At 39.0% G+C, this 19296-nt stretch overlaps 1 protein-coding gene across 2 annotated transcripts in view; it reads left to right on the top strand.

Annotated features, from left to right (window-relative positions):
- Positions 1–19296, top strand: part of CCNK (cyclin K) — a 31548-nt gene that overhangs the window by 6586 nt on the left and 5666 nt on the right. For both annotated transcript variants that reach the window (XM_030558784.1, XM_030558783.1), the window contains exons 4-9: positions 528–659; positions 1957–2062; positions 3170–3227; positions 6781–6950; positions 10318–10592; positions 18650–18683. In XM_030558784.1, the coding sequence (XP_030414644.1) occupies positions 528–659; positions 1957–2062; positions 3170–3227; positions 6781–6950; positions 10318–10592; positions 18650–18683 (775 nt within the window). The remainder of the gene's footprint in view (positions 1–527; positions 660–1956; positions 2063–3169; positions 3228–6780; positions 6951–10317; positions 10593–18649; positions 18684–19296) is intronic.

Raw genomic sequence — 19296 nt, 5'->3', positions numbered from 1 at the left:
AAGGATAATTTGGAATATTTTAATTACATGTGATTGTTTGATTTATGATTTAATGTAGAAACAAGACATGCTTTAAAGTATTACACAGTTCTCATATTTTCCATGTAATTAAAATGTGTTATCTTGCTGTTACAATTTTGTTATGTTAATGTAATTGAAAGTGTAACAACTTGATTTGCAGCAGGGGCTAAGTAGTCAAAGAAAAGACAAATTACGTGTATCATTTCGTTTTTAAACCCCCTTGTGAGGCAATGCTCTCTATGCCAAGACAAAAACCTCTGGTTGTATTTCTTTAAATAAACTAAAATGCTATTTAATAGACTGTCTTCCAAAAGGTTATATTTACTTGGAAATAGGAAAATCTAAATTGTGCTAATCATTGCCTGAGCTTCTAATTCTATTAACTGTTCTCTGAGAAACAGCATCTCATAACCTGGTTGTTGAAACTGACACTTAAAACACAATTCTTTTTTAATATAGATGCGGCATTGTAAATGTAGACATTCTTACAGAATTTTCTTTGGTAGGTGACTGGAGCCTGCTGTCTCTTCCTGGCAGGAAAAGTTGAAGAAACTCCAAAAAAATGTAAAGATATAATCAAAACAGCTCGTAGCTTATTAAATGATGTACAATTTGGACAGTTCGGTGATGACCCAAAGGTAAAATAATTTATTCTGCTTATGATTCTTTTACTTAACTTAGCATTTTAGCAGAGTTAATACTTACACTATATATTTCCAGGCTTTATTTCTCTTCGGCGCTAAAAAAAAAAGTTGGATTCTCATTTGAAAGGGCACTGTCAACTTTATTCTTCAAGTTAGATAAATAAACCTAAAATTTTTCTGGCATATTACCACGTATCTAGTCTAACTTACTTAAGTGTGTTTCAGCTTTCCTGTTGCTTATAAAGTGTTTTCAGCAAAAGAGAAACTGATTGATTATGAACTGTGAAATTGACTACAGAAAATATTGTCAAATTCATAAAGTAAACGAACTAGGGGAAAAAAATTTGCCACTGGTTTCTTTCAGTTGTAGATCTTAATTTGTAACTATAGTATATACACATTTTTTTAGACAAATACGACTTATTTTTAATTAGATGCCATACCTTCAAAAGATTATGGGAGATCTTAGTTTTTTAAATCTCACTGTGTGCTGTTGGTGGTGTTACTTTTCTGAGTAACGCTGCTTATCTGTCATAGTTTATTTAGCAGTTAGCTTTGCCATTGCATTTGCTGTGATAGCTTCAGTTTTCTTATTTGATACTCAGCTGTCACCATCAAAGGCCAAAGATTTTTCAAAGTGACTTGTGATTTTGGATGCTGCAGTTTTGAGGTACCTATCTTGAGGCACCTTAGAGGAGCTCAGTTTTCCAAAGGATGGGTGTTTAACACTTTCTGAAAAGCAGGCCTCTTTAAAGCATCAAGATGAATATGCCACAACTGAGACACCCAAAACCCCTATTCACTTTTCAGAACTTAGCCCAAATCTGTGTCTTGTGATCTGCCATCCCAAATGTAGAACAGCTCACTCAAAAATGGAGTTTTAATCCGTTTTGGAGATTTTAGGTAATGAGGTGGGAGAATGGAGGTGAAAGTATGGATTCAGTTGTTTCATTCACTGAAGTAAACACTTGGTAAATAACCCTAAAGGTTAAGAATATTTAAAAGAAACTAATAGATTCAAGCATAATTAGGTTCAGTAATAATTCATATTGGGCAGTTAAATCTCAGAATGCTAACATTTAAGGTAGGCAATTCAGCCTCTGAAAGATCAGGACTATCAATGGTAGGGAATAACTGAAGAGAAAGCTAGGAGGTGACTTGATCACAGTCTTGTACATACCTGCACAGGGAAAGATAATCTAGCAGACAAATGCATAATAATATCCAGTGTCTGGAAGCTGAAGCTAAACAAATTCAACTGGAAATAAGGTTACTTTGTCATATTGTCTAGGAGGAAGTGATGGTCCTGGAGAGAATCTTACTGCAAACAATAAAGTTTGATTTACAAGTGGAACATCCATACCAGTTTCTTCTCAAGTATGCCAAACAACTCAAAGGTAAATATAAAGAGTTGCATTGCTGAACAATATTCAACAGATCTTAAATAGCACACTTGATTTGTACTACTTTAGAAACTTTAATCTACTCACCAACCATCTGAGAGAAATACTAACCATATTTCCCAGAAGGAAACTGAGACAGAGCTTGTGACTTCCTAGCCCACAGAGTGAGAACTGGTAGAATTAGGTATTCTTGGCTTCCAGTCCTCTGCTCAAACCAATCTTTTAAGATGTTAAAGAGATCATGTCACTTTTTTCAGTGTATGACTATTGTGTATAAATAAGGCTACGTTTTAGTCATGGATATTTTTAGTAAAAGTCATGGACAGGTCACGGCCTGTGACCTGTCCATGACTTGTACTAAAAATACCTGTGACTAAAACTTGGGCAGGGTGTTGGGAGAGTTGGCCTGGGGGGGTGGGGGGTGCTGGCAGGGGCTCTCTACCCGGCTCTGTGTTCCTGCAACTCCTAGGCGGTGGAGGGGCACAAACACTGGCTGCCGCAGCTCCCGTTGGCCAGGAACCTCAGCCCCTGAACCAACACCAGGTGCTGCAGAAGTCACGTAGGTCATGGAAAGTCATGGAATCCATGACAGATTCACAGCCTTATGTATAAATTGTTTGAATCCGGTGGCTTAAGGGTTTTCTTTTCCTGGCCTGGTATAACCTGGAAACTTACTTGATGCTTTCCTGTCTAGGCCTACAGGCCCAGGTGAAAAGTTCTTTTCCTGCTACATGTTCACTCTCCGAAGAATAACTATTTAACTTAAACTGCCTTAAAGTCCCCCCCAAAATCTGTTAACTCACTTAAAAAAATAATTTAATTTGTTCCAATTTACAAACCAATTCTAGGTCCCCCTACCATTTTTCAAAATTCAGTGCAAAAGGCAAATGTTTTGGGGGACTTTGAGCATATGAAAACATGAGGTTAGAGTGTGAACAGGTTTGCACCCATAACAGATCTGTTTCAGCTCATTTACCCAAAAAGATTAGAATATTACAAAGATCCCATTTTTCTAAAGAAGTCTTTTCATTTATAATAGTTTATAAAACTAAATTTTCTGAGCTTTTTAGTTTAGTAAACTTTTTTGTTTCTCTCTTTCAGGGGATAAAAACAAAATTCAAAAACTGGTTCAAATGGCATGGACATTTGTAAATGACAGGTAAAAAAAAGTTTCCAGACATTTAAATATTTCAGCTAGTTACCACCACTTAGTTTATTCCAGACACTGACCTCTTTCCACAGTCATGCACATTTAGGCTGTATCTCTTCGTGCGTATTCCAAAGACAGTTCATGTTTGTCCATGGATCACAGGTTTGGCTGTGCTCCTTCTGCCCTCGCTCCACAGTTTTTACTTGAAAGGATTCCTCTTATTCCAGGATAAAATTTAGATGAGGAAGCCCAGATCAGGGAATATGGTCAGTCCTTGCTTCCAATCCATACAGTGAGGCCAGAAAGGGCATAGCCAAATCCCAGAGCCTTCAATACATATTGGAAGAGAGGTGTGAACCAATGTCTTGGCCTGGGAAGAGGTCAGTCCCAGAAATATAGTCTTTGTGCAACATATTTTTTATTCTTCATCGTGCAGTAATAGGTTCAGATATAAGTGGCGTTTATTTGTCTTTCTCATCAGACAACACTTGGGGGAAAAAATTGGCAAAATATTTGATTTTACTTTGTAACCAGCTATAACTCAACTGAATTTAACTATGAAAGATGATTATGTAAAAAATAGCACCTTCTTAACAGATGTATTGTCATTTCTGCATACCTCAAATGCTTAAATAAACTTAGTGTACTACACTTCTGTTAGCACTGTAGAGCCAACACATGAGAGAGAACGAGCTAGGTTATATATTGGTGCGTCAACACAATTTGTAATTACTCTCAGATTTCTAATTAGAGTGCTTAACTTTAGACATCCAGAAAAAAGTGGTCTTGATTGTTCAAAAGCACTAAGCACCTATGATTCCCATTGAGTTGAGTCAGACTTGTGGGTGCCCAGCACCTCTGAAAATAGGTCACTTTTACTCTAGTGCTTAATTTTAAGTATGTAAGGTTAGAATTTAGGACCAAATTCTCAGTCTTGAACACCTATACAACCCAAATGGAGATAATTAGTTTACATGGGTGATGGTGGTGACATAAGTTGAAGAAAGGTGTCTGGCACAAGTGTGACTGTACCATCTGGCTTGCATCATCTTTATTACAGATGGGGATACATAGGAAGGAAAGAATCTAGCTTGACTTTCAGATTCCTGGTTGAATATGGAGGATGGCAGTTGAGAAACTTTTTTTTCTTGTAAATTCAGAAAAATTGATAGTGTTGTTGAGACAACACTATACTTGGAATTCAGAAAAATGCCTTTGGAAAAACTACTGGACTTACGCAGCTTTGTTCCATACTGTCATCAATGTGGATTTAAACTACGTCTACTTTGGTTAAGATTTTCACTTAGCCCTTAAGACCCTGCACTATGCTTAGTGCACACTGATTGGTGAGACTTATCCCATGGGACCTTGTGAAAAATGATGCTATGCAACATCCATTAAAGGGTTTCAGAGCAGAGGGTGAGGCATCCTGTGTTAGCTGTAATGTAAACATAGACCTAAGTGCCATGGATGTAGAAGCAACATTAAAAAAGGAAATTCTAATCCAGTTTACTCTTGGACAGTTTTTTAAAGCAGACTGCAAAGAGCTGCAAAAGGATTTCACAAAACTGAGTGACTGGGCAACAAAATGGCAGATGAAATTTAATGTTGATAAATGCAAAGTAATGCACATTGGAAAACATAATCCCAACTGTACCTACACAATGATGGGGTCTAAAGTACCTGTAACCACTTAAGAAAGAGATCTTGGTGTCATTGTAGATAGTTATCTGAAATCATCCACTCAGTGTGCAGTGGCAGTCAAAAAAACAAACAATGTTGGGAATCATTAAGAAAGGGATAGATAATAAGACAGAAAAAAATCATATTGCCTCTATATAAATCCATGGTACTCCCACACCTTGAATACTGTGTGCAGATGTGGTCTCCCCGTCTCAAAAAGAATATATTGGAATTGGAAAAGGTTCGGAAAAGGGCAACAAAAATGATTAGGGGTATAGAACGGCTTCTGTATGAGGAGAGATTAATAGACTGGGACTTTTCAGCTTGGAAAAGAGGTAACTAAGGGAGGGTATTATAGAGGTCTATAAAATCATGAGTGGTATAGAGAAAGTAAATAAGGAAGTGTTATTTACTCTTTCTCATAATACAAGAACTAGGGGCCACCAAATGAAATTAATAGGTAACAGGTTTAAAACAAACACAAGACAGTATTTTTTTGCGCAATGCACTGTCGACATCTGGAACTCCTTGCCAGAAGGTGTTGTGAAGGCCAGAACTATAACGGGGTTCAAAAGGGAGCTAGATAGATTCATGGAAGATAGATCCATCAATGCTGTTAGCCAGGATGGGCAAGAATGATGTTTCTAGCCTCTGTTTGCCAGAAGCTGGGATTGGGTGACAGGGCATGGATCACTTGATAACCTGTCTGTTCATTCCCTTTGGGGCACCTGCCATTGACTGCTGTCAGAGGACAGGATACTGGGCTTGATGGACCTTTGGTCTGACCCAGTATGGCTGTTCTTATGTTTTTATGTACCTTTTGTATTTCTAATTTTGAAACTACTAAATGACTCACCTCTATTGGTACACTCTAATGCTTTGTGTACTTCAGTCATCCATAAACCAGTGAGTTTTTTTAAACATAACTGCTATTAGTACCTTGTGCTAAACAGAAGAACTCATAGTGAATTGGTTAATGAATGAATGGTGTGAAATTTGTTGTAACTAGTTGGCTAGATCACTGAATGGCAGATTTTCCAACTTTTTGCTTTAAGAGGTTATATTATAGAACATAGCAATGAGTTGAGTTCTTACCTAAGAAAAGCTGGCTCTAACCTTTCTATGGGTTTTAAATTGCAAATCAAGCTGAGTATTTCATGATTAATCTAAACAATTGAGAAGTAGTGGTAAAATCAACTTTGCTGTAGCCTTCACTACTACATATGCTAATCGGGACAACTTTCTAGACCTCTTAGAACTAAAACTTAAACTTATATATTGGAGTATTTGGTCTCAAAATTCCCATGATTCATTGTTTATATTTAAGTGCATTTTATCCAAAATTATGCCCAAATGCATTACAAAATAAACGTAGAAATCCTTTCACCTACCACTGAAATAAAACCACCAAACAACTGTTTAGGACAGAACTTGAAGAATATCATATATAGCTGATGTTACAGGAGGAATTTTTTAGATAAAAAGAATGTAATCACCCAAACTGGAATCTGGTGCAGCTAAATTTCCTCATGCTTTTATGAAAACTTTATCTCGGTATGTCAGACTCTTTCTAAATAAGTTCCTCAGAACAAATATTTTAAATCTGTTCCTGTTGCTTTTTGTTGCTGCAGGATAATGGTGCTTTGTATGTTTAAAAATCAAATTACTATTAAATCAGAGTACTATTAACAAAGATCTTAGTTTGGTAAACTGGTTTGTGACAGGGGAATCCTAATTTTGTTCCAAAATTATCTGAATGAGATGTTAAAACTTAACTGTCATCTGCTTTGTCTTAACAATACTTTGTAGATGTCAGGTATTCAGACTTGTGCTACAGCTATCTGGGTTATCTTAAAATTACTGTTCTTTGATATTCTAGTCTCTGTACTACGTTGTCACTGCAGTGGGAACCTGAGATCATAGCTGTTGCAGTTATGTATCTGGCAGGCCGTTTGTGCAAGTTTGAAATTCAGGAATGGACATCAAAGCCAATGTACAGAAGATGGTGGGAGCAGTTTGTTCAAGATGTACCAGTTGATGTTCTGGAAGGTACCAGAAATATTTTTGTCACACTTCAAATACTTACCTTCTTTTTTTAATTTGAGATTGGGAGGGAGGGATAGCTCAGTGGTTTGAATATTGGCCTGCCAAACCCAGGGTTGTGAGTTCAATCGTTGAGGGGGCTACTTAGGGATCTGGGGCAAAAATTGGTCCTGCTAGTGAAGGGAGGGGGCTGGACTCAGTGACCTTTCAAGGTCACTTCCAGTTCTAGGAGATTGGTATATCTCCAATTATATTTTATTTTATCTTTTTTAAGATCTGGATTAGGGTTGCCAACTTTCTGATTGCAGAATAAGTGCCATGGTTTCCAGCCAATGGGAGCTGCGAAGCCAGCTCTTGGGGTGGGGGCAATGTGCAGAGCCTCCCTGTGCCTAGAGGCCACAGGACATGCCAGCTGTTTCCAGGAGCCACAGAGAGCCAGGGCAGGCAGATAGCCTTCCTTAGACCTGGACTTTCAACTGCCCAGTAAGGAGCTGCCAGCATTCCTTTTTGACTGCGCATTGCAGTCAAAAACTGGATCCCTGGCATCCCTAGTCTGGACAGTTTCTCCCTTAATCATCAACCTTGCTTTTAGGGCAGGGTACTGAAGATCATCTGTTTACTTAAGCTTTCCAGAGTGGAGCTGAGTAATATTGTGATGGGTTGGATCGCAGAAACTCCCTTGGGAAGTGTCAACTGGTGTGCCAAGACTACTTCTGCCCTTGCTTTCCCTGCCAGCTCGGGACCCCAGAACCCTGTCTTGCTGAGCCAGACACACCTGTCTGCTCCACCAAAAACCCAGGGTCTGAATTACTTGCCCCAAAGCGGCAGACTTAACTGAAAGCAGCTTACAGAATGTTCTTGTCTTTAACACTCAGATGCCCACGTATAAAGCTTATACAAGGTAAACTCAAAATTGTTCGCCCTCTATAATACTGCTAGAGAGAGATGCATAGCTGTTTGCGTCCCCCCAGCTATTAATACATACTCTGGGTTAATAAGTCAAAAGTAATTTTATTAAATACAGAACGTAGGATTTAAGTGGTTCCAAGTAGTAACAGACAGAACAAAGTGAATTACCAAGTGAAATAAAATAAAATACACAAATCTAAGCCTAATACTGTAATACAACTGAGTAGAGGTAAAAATCTCACCCTGAGAGATGTTTCAATAAGCCTTTCACGGACTGGACCCCTTCCTAGTTTGGGCACAGTCCTTTCCCCTGATACAGCCCTTGTTCCAGCTCAGGTGGTAGCTAGGGGATTCCTCATGATGGCTCTCCTTTTTGTTCTGTTCCACCCATTTATATATCTTTTGCATAAGGCGGGAATACTTTGTCCCTCTGAGTCCCCCCCCTATGGAAAAGCACCAGGTTAAAGATGGATTCCAGGTCAGATGACATGATCACATGTCACTGTAAGACTTCATTACCCACTTGCCAGGCAGACTTACAGGTAAAACAGAGCCATCTGCAATCAATTGTCCTGGTTAATGGGAGCCATCAAGATTCCAAACCACCATTAATGGCCCACACTTTGCATAATTACAATAGGTCCGAAGAGTTATATTTCATATTTCTAGTTTCAGATTCAAGAGTGGTACATTTATACAAATAGAATGATCACACTCAGTAGACTATAAGCTTTGTAATGATACCTTACAAGAGACCTTTTGCATGAAGCATATTCCAGTTACATTAGCATATTTTCATAAAATATATGGAGTGCAATATCACAAATACAATAAAACTTCCCAGAAAATTCAATTGTGTATTTTAAAAACTGAATTTTTTTTATTACAAATGTTGGAACCAGATCAAAATTCTGGATTCAAATGCCTCTAAACTTAAGAAGTGTTCAGATCAGGTGATTTGATCATAACATTTTGCAAATACAAGTGATATAGGTAGTAGCAGTCATGAAGTGGAATAGTGTGGAGTTCACAGCCTGGAAATCCTGCACTGAAAGACAAGGATTTTCTACACACATTGATCTTCAAAACCCAGCAAGTGATCTGTCTATAGGGTTTCTGTGCATATATAGCACTCCAGATTTAGGATACCGGTGGCTCCCTTTTCCCTACATTTATATACTGCATTTCTTTCTTTCTTTCTTTTTTTTTTTTAATAGGGCCTTCCACTGAACCAATGACTCCTCAGTTTGTATAGCAAACTGCATTTCAAAATATAACAAGGCATAGTGTTCCATATTACAATTAGTGCTTCTGACTTTGTTTTAATGGACAGACATCAATAAAACAGCCCGATACAGAAAATGAAATCTGTGTTTAACGAGTAAACAACAGAAATGATTGCTTGTATCTAAGGGCTTGTCTAGATGGAGCAGGAGTGTGTTATTTCTAAAGCACACTAGTGTGTTGCATATTAATTGGTCAGTGTAATCCCTTCTGATGCTCACTAAAAGTTCCCTATTGCTTTAATATAGTGCTGTTTGAAACAGTGCTAGGTTGAAGTGCACTAGGGAGCATTTATACTATTATATACTTTACTCATTAAAGTATGTACAAAGAATTTCCTGAAAACCCCCGATTAGTGGACAACTACATAAAACTCAAAAGTTGCTAAAAATCCCACCCCCCCCCCCATTAAATAAAACAGAAAAACAGAAGCCCTGCAATAAGCATTTTACCATGCTTTTTACACGTGTATAGTAGTCTCCAGTCTAACTGACACTACCACTTCATATTCATTGGGAGTTATAATTTTCTTGTGGAACTGCATTCTTGCATTCCTCCCTTTCTGTGTGCATGTACTTCACACTTTTATCCTGCATTGCTTGTATCCCATTCTGAAGGCTAGTGGCTTCTGGAAGTCAAATAACCTGACTAAGGAATCTTTTGAAGGTTTGGATATTTCAGTATTTATTTAGGCCATGAATCCAAGACGTAATTGTTCTTGGCACTGGAAAGATAAAACATAAAGGATGTTTTTCCAAAACAGCTGCTAAAACCTCGAATCATACACTTAACTTCCACAAAGAGCTAGATAGTTTAGTCTACAGGTGAATATAAAAAATAGGCTTATTAGTCGGCATGCCATGTATAATAATATTAGAAGAAAAATAAGTTTAAATATCCCTTAAAGAAACAGAACAACTCACAGTTTCAACCCATTTTTATCTAACTAACATGTAGAGGCTCCAACCAAGATTGGGGTCCCATTGTACTAGATTATGTATATACCCATGGTAATAAAATAATTCCATCGTACTAGATTATGTATATACCCATGGTAGGTAAAACATTTTTAGCCAGAAATGTTGTTTTGACGTTGGTGTCCCTTTAAAGGGTTTCAAGCTGATTATAAACATTGTTTCGTTTTACTAGGAATGTTCTAACCTTTTGGACTTTTTGTTAGACATCTGTCACCAGATCCTGGATCTGTACTCACAAGGGAAACAGCAAATGCCTCATCATACTCCACACCAACTGCAACAGCCACCATCCCTTCAATCTACACCTCAGATGCCTCCAGTACTACAGTCCCAGCAATCTCAAAGTTCAGAGCAGTCACAGACGCTGCAGCAAAAAGAGTCCCAGCAGTCAGTGCAACAGCAGCAGCAGCAACAAACACAACAATCTAAGAAACCCTCTCCTCAGTCAAGTCCTCCGAGGCAGGCTAAACGTCCAGCGGTAAGGTTAACTGAACATAAGTGGTGAACAGATTTCTAATTTAGAGCAGGAGCAGTTGTTTCCTTGGCTTAATCTAAATTATGGTTATGCTCCAAAATGTGACTGGAAAATATAACCTTAACATGTAGGGCTTTTTTCTTGCTTTATTGAGTTTAGGTCTGCTTATTTTAGTACCAAAATAAGTTGTTGTTTTTTTTTTTAATGCCTACCAGGTCCACAGGGCCTGCACCTCTCTTGTGCATTGTCAACAGAATGGTTTACTGTGTTCCAATCAGTTATGCCTATGCCCACCAACTGAAGGCTGTGAGTTTGCCCAAATGTTACTGATGAAATCACTTGATCTGCAGAACCTTTATAAGTGATGATGTATGAGAAAAGAGCCCAAATTCACTTTCAGAAACTAGACTGAGTTTGTTGGATTGTCCATTTCAATTTTTCCCCCAAAATGAGCATAATTTTTGTAAAATCAGAGATTCAGTATAGGTGGAACCCCTAATGTCATTTTCAGAGTGGAACCACTTGATGGAGTAGTCTGCTCCCTTAATGGTAGTGATACCTAGGGGTTAGTTTACCCTTGGCTCTTTAAGATTTCGAAAGATCTGATGTATACAAGGAGCTGAGAGAGATTAGTAGAGAGGAAGTGGCACTAGGAATAAGTGGTAATAAATGGACATGAAATCCTGTCCCTGTTTCTTAAGGGCCTGCATCAGGAATCCTGCAGGGTGGGGGCAAGTCTTCCCTCTCATCTAACCAATTGGAGGAGCATATATGCTACCTTCTCTCTCATAGCAGGGAAGACAGCCATGGGAGAAGACTTGTCTGCTGAACCCTTTGAGGCTGGAAACTTATTGGGGAAAGTGACTAGCTGAAGGAGAAGCTGTGCAAGGCCCTGCAGTTGGGCTAAATTACAACCCAACTCAGAGCTGCTGTCTTAAAGGGAAAAAAATTGTTTAAAGTCTGACCCAGCTTCAAAGAAGTGCCTGGGGTGCCTCTTGAACAGGGGCAGTAAAAACCAAGACTCTTCTGTGGACCTGGAGTGGGTGTGAACTTGAGCAACTAAAGGAGTAAGTCACACTCTGTAGACAGAATTAATAAACTAGCGGCCCCCACCACCACCACCACCACCAAAGTGAGTGTGTGCTTTTAACTACTCTGGACTGAGTACAGGCAGTCCTCAACTTTACGACGTTGGAGTTACGATGAACGGCACTTACAATGCTTCTACATTGACACGCTGATTTGACTTATGACTATAGGTTTCAAGTTTGATGCTTGGTCCAACAATGGAGTAGATTGCGGTTCCGAGTTCTGACTTACGACTTACCAACTGTAAGGAACCAATTGTGTCGTAAGTCTGAGGACTGCCTGTAATTGAAAACCTGAATGGGTGCCAGGAGCAATTCACCTGCAGGGCCACAAGGGGGCATGCTTGAGGGCAGCACCCCATTACAAACCACTTAAAAGTTTTGCATATTTTCATCATGACCATATAAAAAAAATTAATCTTGCAGACAGTTTTATGCATTCCATGTCTTGTGCTCTGTACCATCATCTGTTCTTTTAAAATAAGAAAGCACTCTACACAGTGGACAAAACCACATAAATATTCCAGCTGCACACTTATCCGAAGTCATTCCAGGGTCAAGTACAGCCTTTGGACCTCTATTTGATACGCAGTTAACTAAATTGTTATCTCTATTACATTTATGTTTTGATAATTTATTCAAACAGCAGTGAAATAACAAGTGCATAATTCACACTTGAGCCTCTGGTATCTGTTTTCTTGGGCTGTTTAGGATGTGCCCTCTCCTCTTTCTTATAAATTTGTAATGTCTTCTTATGACCTATTACTGCTAATGCAACTTTGATTTGGAGAGAACAGCAGGCAGCAGCTCTGGAGAAAGACAATACAGTGAAAGATTTGGGGCTGAGGATGAGTGTGCAAAAGTCTAGATAGAGGTAGCAGGCAGAAAAAGTTAAGAATGCATAGGTCTGTGTAATCTTAGATTTTACACAGAATGTTATTTACTGCTGAAGCAAAGTCACATCTGCAGTGGAACATGGCAGCACTGTTGGACAATTGCACATTTGCAGGATGTGGTAGTTGAAGATGGAAAATAAAGAATACCAAATTCAGTTGAAACTGTAGGGGGAATTTTAGGTAGCCAGAATGTATTTGCTGATCGCTCTCTCCCTCCAACCCCCCAAAAAAGAAAAAAAAAATGGTTTCATTGCACATTGTCTTCTTGCGTTGTTGGGTCTTAAGGGCAGGACCTTATTTATATTTGTCTGTGAGAAGTATGTAGTAATCAGTTGGCACTATGGAAATAATGAAAACACAAACTGGAATCTGACCATATATAACTTTTGCAAAAATGCCAAGGAACTTTTGTCTGCAAATAGACTAGGTATTTGTTTTAGGTCTTTCTTAAAAGAATGCATCTTCAGTAGCTTTAGGCTTCCAATCCCATGCTGACGCATGAATTCATGAATTAACTTTGGAGGAACGAGAGTATACTTACTGAATCAGCATGATTTCCTGCAGCACCTGGAGTTTTCTTCAGTCTCATAAGTATTAAGCAGGCTTGATCTTGCTTAGTTGGAGATCTGATGAGGATGGTATCTGAGCCCACCTAACAGCAGCCTAGAGTGTAAACGGATGCAGAAGGGAGACTAATAAACCAAGATAATTTGCAGAGCGAGGTTAAAAAAAAAAGACATCTAAAGCCTATAAAAAGTTAGACGTGTAAAGATGTGGGGGTTGTGACAGGAGAGTGCAATAGCGCAGATTAGATAATGCTTTATGTACCAAATTTGTTCTATGTTAGGAAATTCATGACTTGGAAGCAATAAGGTGCATAGTGCTTAGAGGATTTATTCATAGTTTGTACCCCAAAGACATTTTAAGTTAAACCTTACTAAGAGATTCTACCAGTGTTTGTAAATAGGAAATTGCATGACTGCCTCTTAAGATGTTATAGGAGAAATGTGTATATTCCTCAGAGCCAGATGTTATACTTTGTCAATCATCATAGCTCAGTTGAAGACAATAAAGATATGGAAATTTACATGAGCTGAGGAGATGGTCCCTGGTTTATAAAACCTTTCCAAATGCCTGTTGTCTAAATCTGGCACCTTCTAAACTGTCGGTGGGGAAGACCATTTTGAAAGTTCAGCTGATTACAGTCTCTGTATCCAATAATCTCTCCCATTGTTATTTTACTGAAGAAAAACTACCTTAAATGGTAAAACTAAAATATATGTTATTGGGGACTGATACATTTTGTATTGAAGATGTAAAATTTTCAAAAATACAGGTGCACATACAGTAGAACCTCAGAGTTACAAACATCTTTGGAATGGAGGTTGCTCATAACTCTGAACAAACGATTATGGTTGTTCCTTTTCAAAAGTTTACAACTGAACAGTGGCTTAATACAGCTTTAAACTTTACTATGCAGAAGAAAAAAGATGCTTTTAAACATCTTAATTTAAATGAAAAAGGCACAGAAAGTTTCCTTAGCTTGTCAAATCTTTTTTTAAACTTGCCCTTTATATTTTTAGTAGTTTGTTTAAAGCGGCACCGTACTGTACTTCCAGTTCCAAATGAGGGGTGTGGTGACTAGTCAGTTCATAACTCTGAGGTTCTACTGTATGTTGCAGGATTGCCTCATATAAAGCTGCCGATGAACTCTTCTCAAACTTCAAATACTATAATAGAAAAAAATATTACTGTGGAACATGGGATATTGGTCAGCAACACAACTAAATAGCCAATTTAAAAAAAAAAATCTCCATAAACAGATTTTAGTAATCTTTGCTAGAAGAGGTAATATCTTACATGGAAGAATGGCTAAAAGGATTTTCAGTGATTTACTGAAGGAAAAAGATTACACTCGCTGACATGACTGGAAAAAGCACTTTGGTAGGCTTTTTTGACATGTGGTACATACTGCTTTTACATAAACAACTAGTCACAGATCTTATTAGTGTGAAATTTTGTCTGACCCATTTTATTAACTGACTCGAGAGGTCATCGAGTCCAGTCCCCTGCCCTCATGGCAGGACCAAATACTGTCTAGACCATCCCTGATAGACATTTATCTAACCTACTCTTAAATATCTCCAGAGATGGAGATTCCACAACTTCCCTAGGCAATCTATTCCAGTGTTTAACTACCCTGACAGTTAGGAACTTTTTCCTAATGTCCAACCTAAATCTCCCTAAATGACTCCTCCATCAGCTGCTTTCACTTACTCCATGATGATGGGGCATCTTGGTGAAATTATTTTTGCAAGATTAGACTTTGTGACTAAATACAGAGTAACCTAATACAATGGAATTTGGTCGCTGCTTGAAGTGATCATTTGACTCATTAGAGCAAACAATTTCAGAAGTCATCTCCATGATGGTCAAGGGGGAGTCACTTCAGATTTAAAATGGCTTCTTTGATTTCACATGTAGGGAAGAACTTTTCATTTTGTGTGTCACTTTAGTGCTAATGAAGAATTAAAACGTGGATCATCATTTGGCATCAGTTAAAGCTGCTTGATCTGTTGGGTATTAAAATGCAGAATAAAATTTATCTACCCTGGCAAAGTGGAATTATTGCTGCTTTGCATATATGTGATATGGAAAACTAGTGATTTCACAGTTTATTAACAATGTAGGTTGTGCTGTAACTTGGCCTGGAGCTTCATAGAGATTTAAAGTCATGCTTCCTGCCCCAGGGAGTGTCCCATCTAAATTAAACAGAAATGAGGTTAGCCAAGGGAAAGGAGGGATGTGAAGTAAGGCAAATAAGTCATTGCAGAGTAAGAAAATCATAAGTTCTGATACCTAAACACAGACTAAAGTAGGGCAAAGTGGAGGAATTACACTGCACAGGAGTAGAAAACTGGTGGAAAGCAAGGCAAAAGTAAATTTTTCAGACAAGGTTTGGAGAGGATAGTGAGGATAATTGCTACACAGGGATGTTATAACAGGCATAGGGTGTAGGATAAGAGTAGAATTAAAGTTAGCTAAAGTTTAGTTAAGGATATACTGTGTGTTGTAATGAGGGCCCCCATCAGCAAGTAAAAGAAGGTCATAAGAATAAGTAGTATTACTAGTAGTGTGGGAAGGATGTATGGTTTCAAAAGTAACTAATAAAATAAAGAGCGGCAGTAACAAGACAAAGAAAAACTGTCATAAAAAAACCCAGCCCAAACCTTCCCACTGTTCTTCTGGTAAGCAAGGAGTGGGGGAGAAAATAAGTGAAGAAAGGGGGCTGTAAATCTTATGAGGATTAAGACTGGAACTAAGGGTCAGTTGTCTCAAGTTGATTTATAGCTGAAGTCAGCAAGCAGTGACCTCACTTGTTTGTTATGGTTATAAAAAGTAACCCCCTAATACCTGTCTGACCATGCTGGAGTCAATCAATATGGGTCTAAGCATGGGCCTAGCCCATTTGTAAGCATCTTGATCAAATGCTTATAAATGTTTTGGTACTGGTTGGATGTAGTAAATTGCTTATTAGTTAGGCTTTTTAGGCATTTTTAGAGCAATTGGATAAATACGCTTTGGCCTTTGGATTTAATAAAGGAATTTGTGTTAAATTAGTGTTAGATGGTTTCCCTTATTGATGTTTATAATTTCACATATTAATTATTCAGACATTTTGGCAAATCTCTAGAGACAACATTTTTATGAGGTTATAGAATTATTTACCTCTAAAGTAAGCTGTAAGAAAGAATTTAATTTAGTTCTAACTCCAAATAAATTGCAGTGTTTACTTAATGACATTAGTCAAGTTCAATTCTTTGGGCAAGATCCTGCAGTTATTGGGAGGAAATGTGTTTGCAGGGTTAAAGAAAGCAGAATATCACCATTTGTGTCTTGGAGACAGTACAGACTTCCACTTACAGGGCAGCATGGCTCAGGATAGACTTCAGGAATGTAGTTGTCTGCATTTGTGAAGTATTGGTGCAGAAGTTTTGGTGGATTTTATAGGAGCTCTGTAACTTGGCTGATTCTGCTAAAGAATTTAATTTCTTGATAAGCTTTTGTGCTCATTAAATTCCTGTTAGATTTACTGAACTTCTTAAACTACATTGGCTTGAGATGGCTGGTGCAGGATAGGTAGGAAGCCTACGAGTGTATACTTTAGTCTGCAAGAAAGTTTATAAAACTAAAAGGAATTCAGACAAATGAAAATACATTTGCAGTTTCTACACCAAGCCACTTTGTGGTAGAATGTTCCAAAAGAAAGTCGTGTCAAAGTGAAAACATTTGATTTTCTCACTCCCATGTCTATAAAACATTTCTCATTCACTCTGAATTTAGTGTGCGCCCACGTTCTGTGCTGTTACAATAATATTTGGCTCTTACGGACACCATGTCTACATCTAAAATTTTGCAGCGCTGGTTGTTACAGCTGTATTAGTACAGCTGTATAGGGCCAGCGCTGCAGAGTGGCCACACTTACAGCAACCAGCGCTGCAAGTGGTGTTAGATGTGGCCACACTGCAGCGCTGTTGGGCGGCTTCAAGGGGGGTTCGGGGAACGCGAGAGCAAACCGGGAAAGGAGACCAGCTTCGCGGCGGTTTGCTCTCGCGTTCCCCGAACCACCCTGCAAACCGCAGGGAAGGAGACCTGCTTGCTCGGGGAACGCGAGAGCAAACCGCGGCGAAGCTGGTCTCCTTTCCCGGTTTGCTCCCACGTTCCCCGAACCCCCCTGCAAACCGCAGGGAACGAGACCTGCTTGCTCGGGGGTTCGGGGAACGAGAGAGCAAACCGGGAAAGGAGACCAGCTTCGCCGCGGTTTGCTCTCGCGTTCCCCGAACCCCCCTGCAAACCGCAGGGAAGGAGACCTGCTTGCTCGGGGAACGCGAGAGCAAACCGCGGCGAAGCTGGTCTCCTTTCCCGGTTTGCTCCCGTGTTCCCCGAACCCCCCTGCAAACCGCAGGGAACGAGACCTGCTTGCTCAGGGGTTCGGGGAACGAGAGAGCAAACCGGGAAAGGAGACCAGCTTCGCGGCGGTTTGCTCTCGCGTTCCCCGAACCACCCTGCAAACCGCAGGGAAGGAGACCTGCTTGCTCGGGGTTCCGGGAACGAGAGAGCAAACCGGGGAAGGAGACCAGCTTGATTACCAGAGGCTTCCTCCTTCCACGGAGGTCAAGAAAAGCGCTGGTAAGTGTCTACATTGGATTACCAGCGCTGGATCACCAGCGCTGGATCCTCTACACCCGAGACAAAACGGGAGTACGGCCAGCGCTGCAAACAGGGAGTTGCAGCGCTGGTGGTGCCCTGCAGATGTGTACACCTTCAAAGTTGCAGCGCTGTAACTCCCTCACCAGCGCTGCAACTTTCTGATGTAGACAAGCCCAGAGTGTTTTCTACCTGAGGATTTTAAAGTGCTTTACAAAGGGAAATACTTTTTTCATTATCCTACTGACTGGGTAACTGAAGTATAAAGAGGTGAAATGACTTGCCAAAAGTTCACACAATAGGTCAGAGGCAGAGCCAGAAATAGAGCCTACATCTCCACGACTTCCCGGTCAGCACTCTGTCCACTGCACCATGATGCTTCTTCAGTAGATTACAAATAAATTAATTTAGATGTGAATATTAAATGACAAGAATTACAAAGGCAGCTCTGTGTTCACACACAGTAGGTACGTTTTTCAAACTCTTCACTCTCACATTCTTAACCATCAACTCTCCTACCCAAATCAAGTTACCCACTTCATATTGCCTGATTCAACGCTCTTTGTGTGTAGAGTTTCTTTTGAAAGCCTTGGAAAATCACAGGCCTTTTAGTTTAAAAATAAATAAATAAATAAAGATTTAGGGCTTGTCTAGACCACAGTTCTCTCACTCAAATTGGAAACAGATTTAGTTAAATTGATGCAAAGCCTGTGCATGTACCAGGCCTTAATAAACTGCATCCTATTAGTATTAGCAGTATGTGTTCGCTAATTATGTTTTCATTTTTGAATTATTCAGATTTTATAATGTATAGTTCTGGAGATTGATGTGAATTTTGTTTGGTTTTTTTGTTGTTTTTGATCAATAGGCTGTATCTCCCAAAGAAGAAACCAAGGCATCAGGTAGATATTGTATTTTTTTAATATATATATTACATCTTTCACTTTTTTGATAAACAAAACTGTTTGCCAGAATAACTAATTCACTGCACCTTCTAAAATTGCTTCTAGGTCTGGAAATTATCCTGTTTGGTCTTGATTATGCAAGCTTAAATATAGACCTTCCAATTAAAAAAAAGGGTTGTTTTTTTATTTGTGGAAGTACAAAATAATTGTTCCTAAAGCATAGTCCCTTTATGAGTATACAAGTAGGCTGCTTAGTAGAACTAACAATTACTATTATAAAAGCTCCATCTCCATTATAACTTAAGAGCGTAGCCAATTACTGGCATGGCTTGCAGTCTGTACCCAAACATAGCATAGTTAATTCTTGGTAACTGCAGTTAACCACGTTTTTCTTTTGTCACAGAGTTAGGCCAACACGTTTGTCTTCCAGTTTCCACTTTGTAAAAGTTATTTTGCTGTATACCCCAACTGTACCTATGTAACAAGTTTGGCTAGTTCTTTCTTTTTCCATCTCTGTAGTAAAGTAACCATGTCTCCGTTTATAAAATCATGGTTAAAAGTTGTGGGTAGACCCTAATAATAAACTAACATGTGTGATGCTAGATTTCAG

Source organism: Gopherus evgoodei, chromosome 4 (genome assembly GCF_007399415.2).
Source record: "Gopherus evgoodei ecotype Sinaloan lineage chromosome 4, rGopEvg1_v1.p, whole genome shotgun sequence".
NCBI classification, from domain to species: domain Eukaryota; kingdom Metazoa; phylum Chordata; order Testudines; family Testudinidae; genus Gopherus; species Gopherus evgoodei.
The sequence above is the reverse complement of the archived record's forward strand: the minus strand, read 5'-3'. Positions and strand labels throughout refer to the sequence as shown.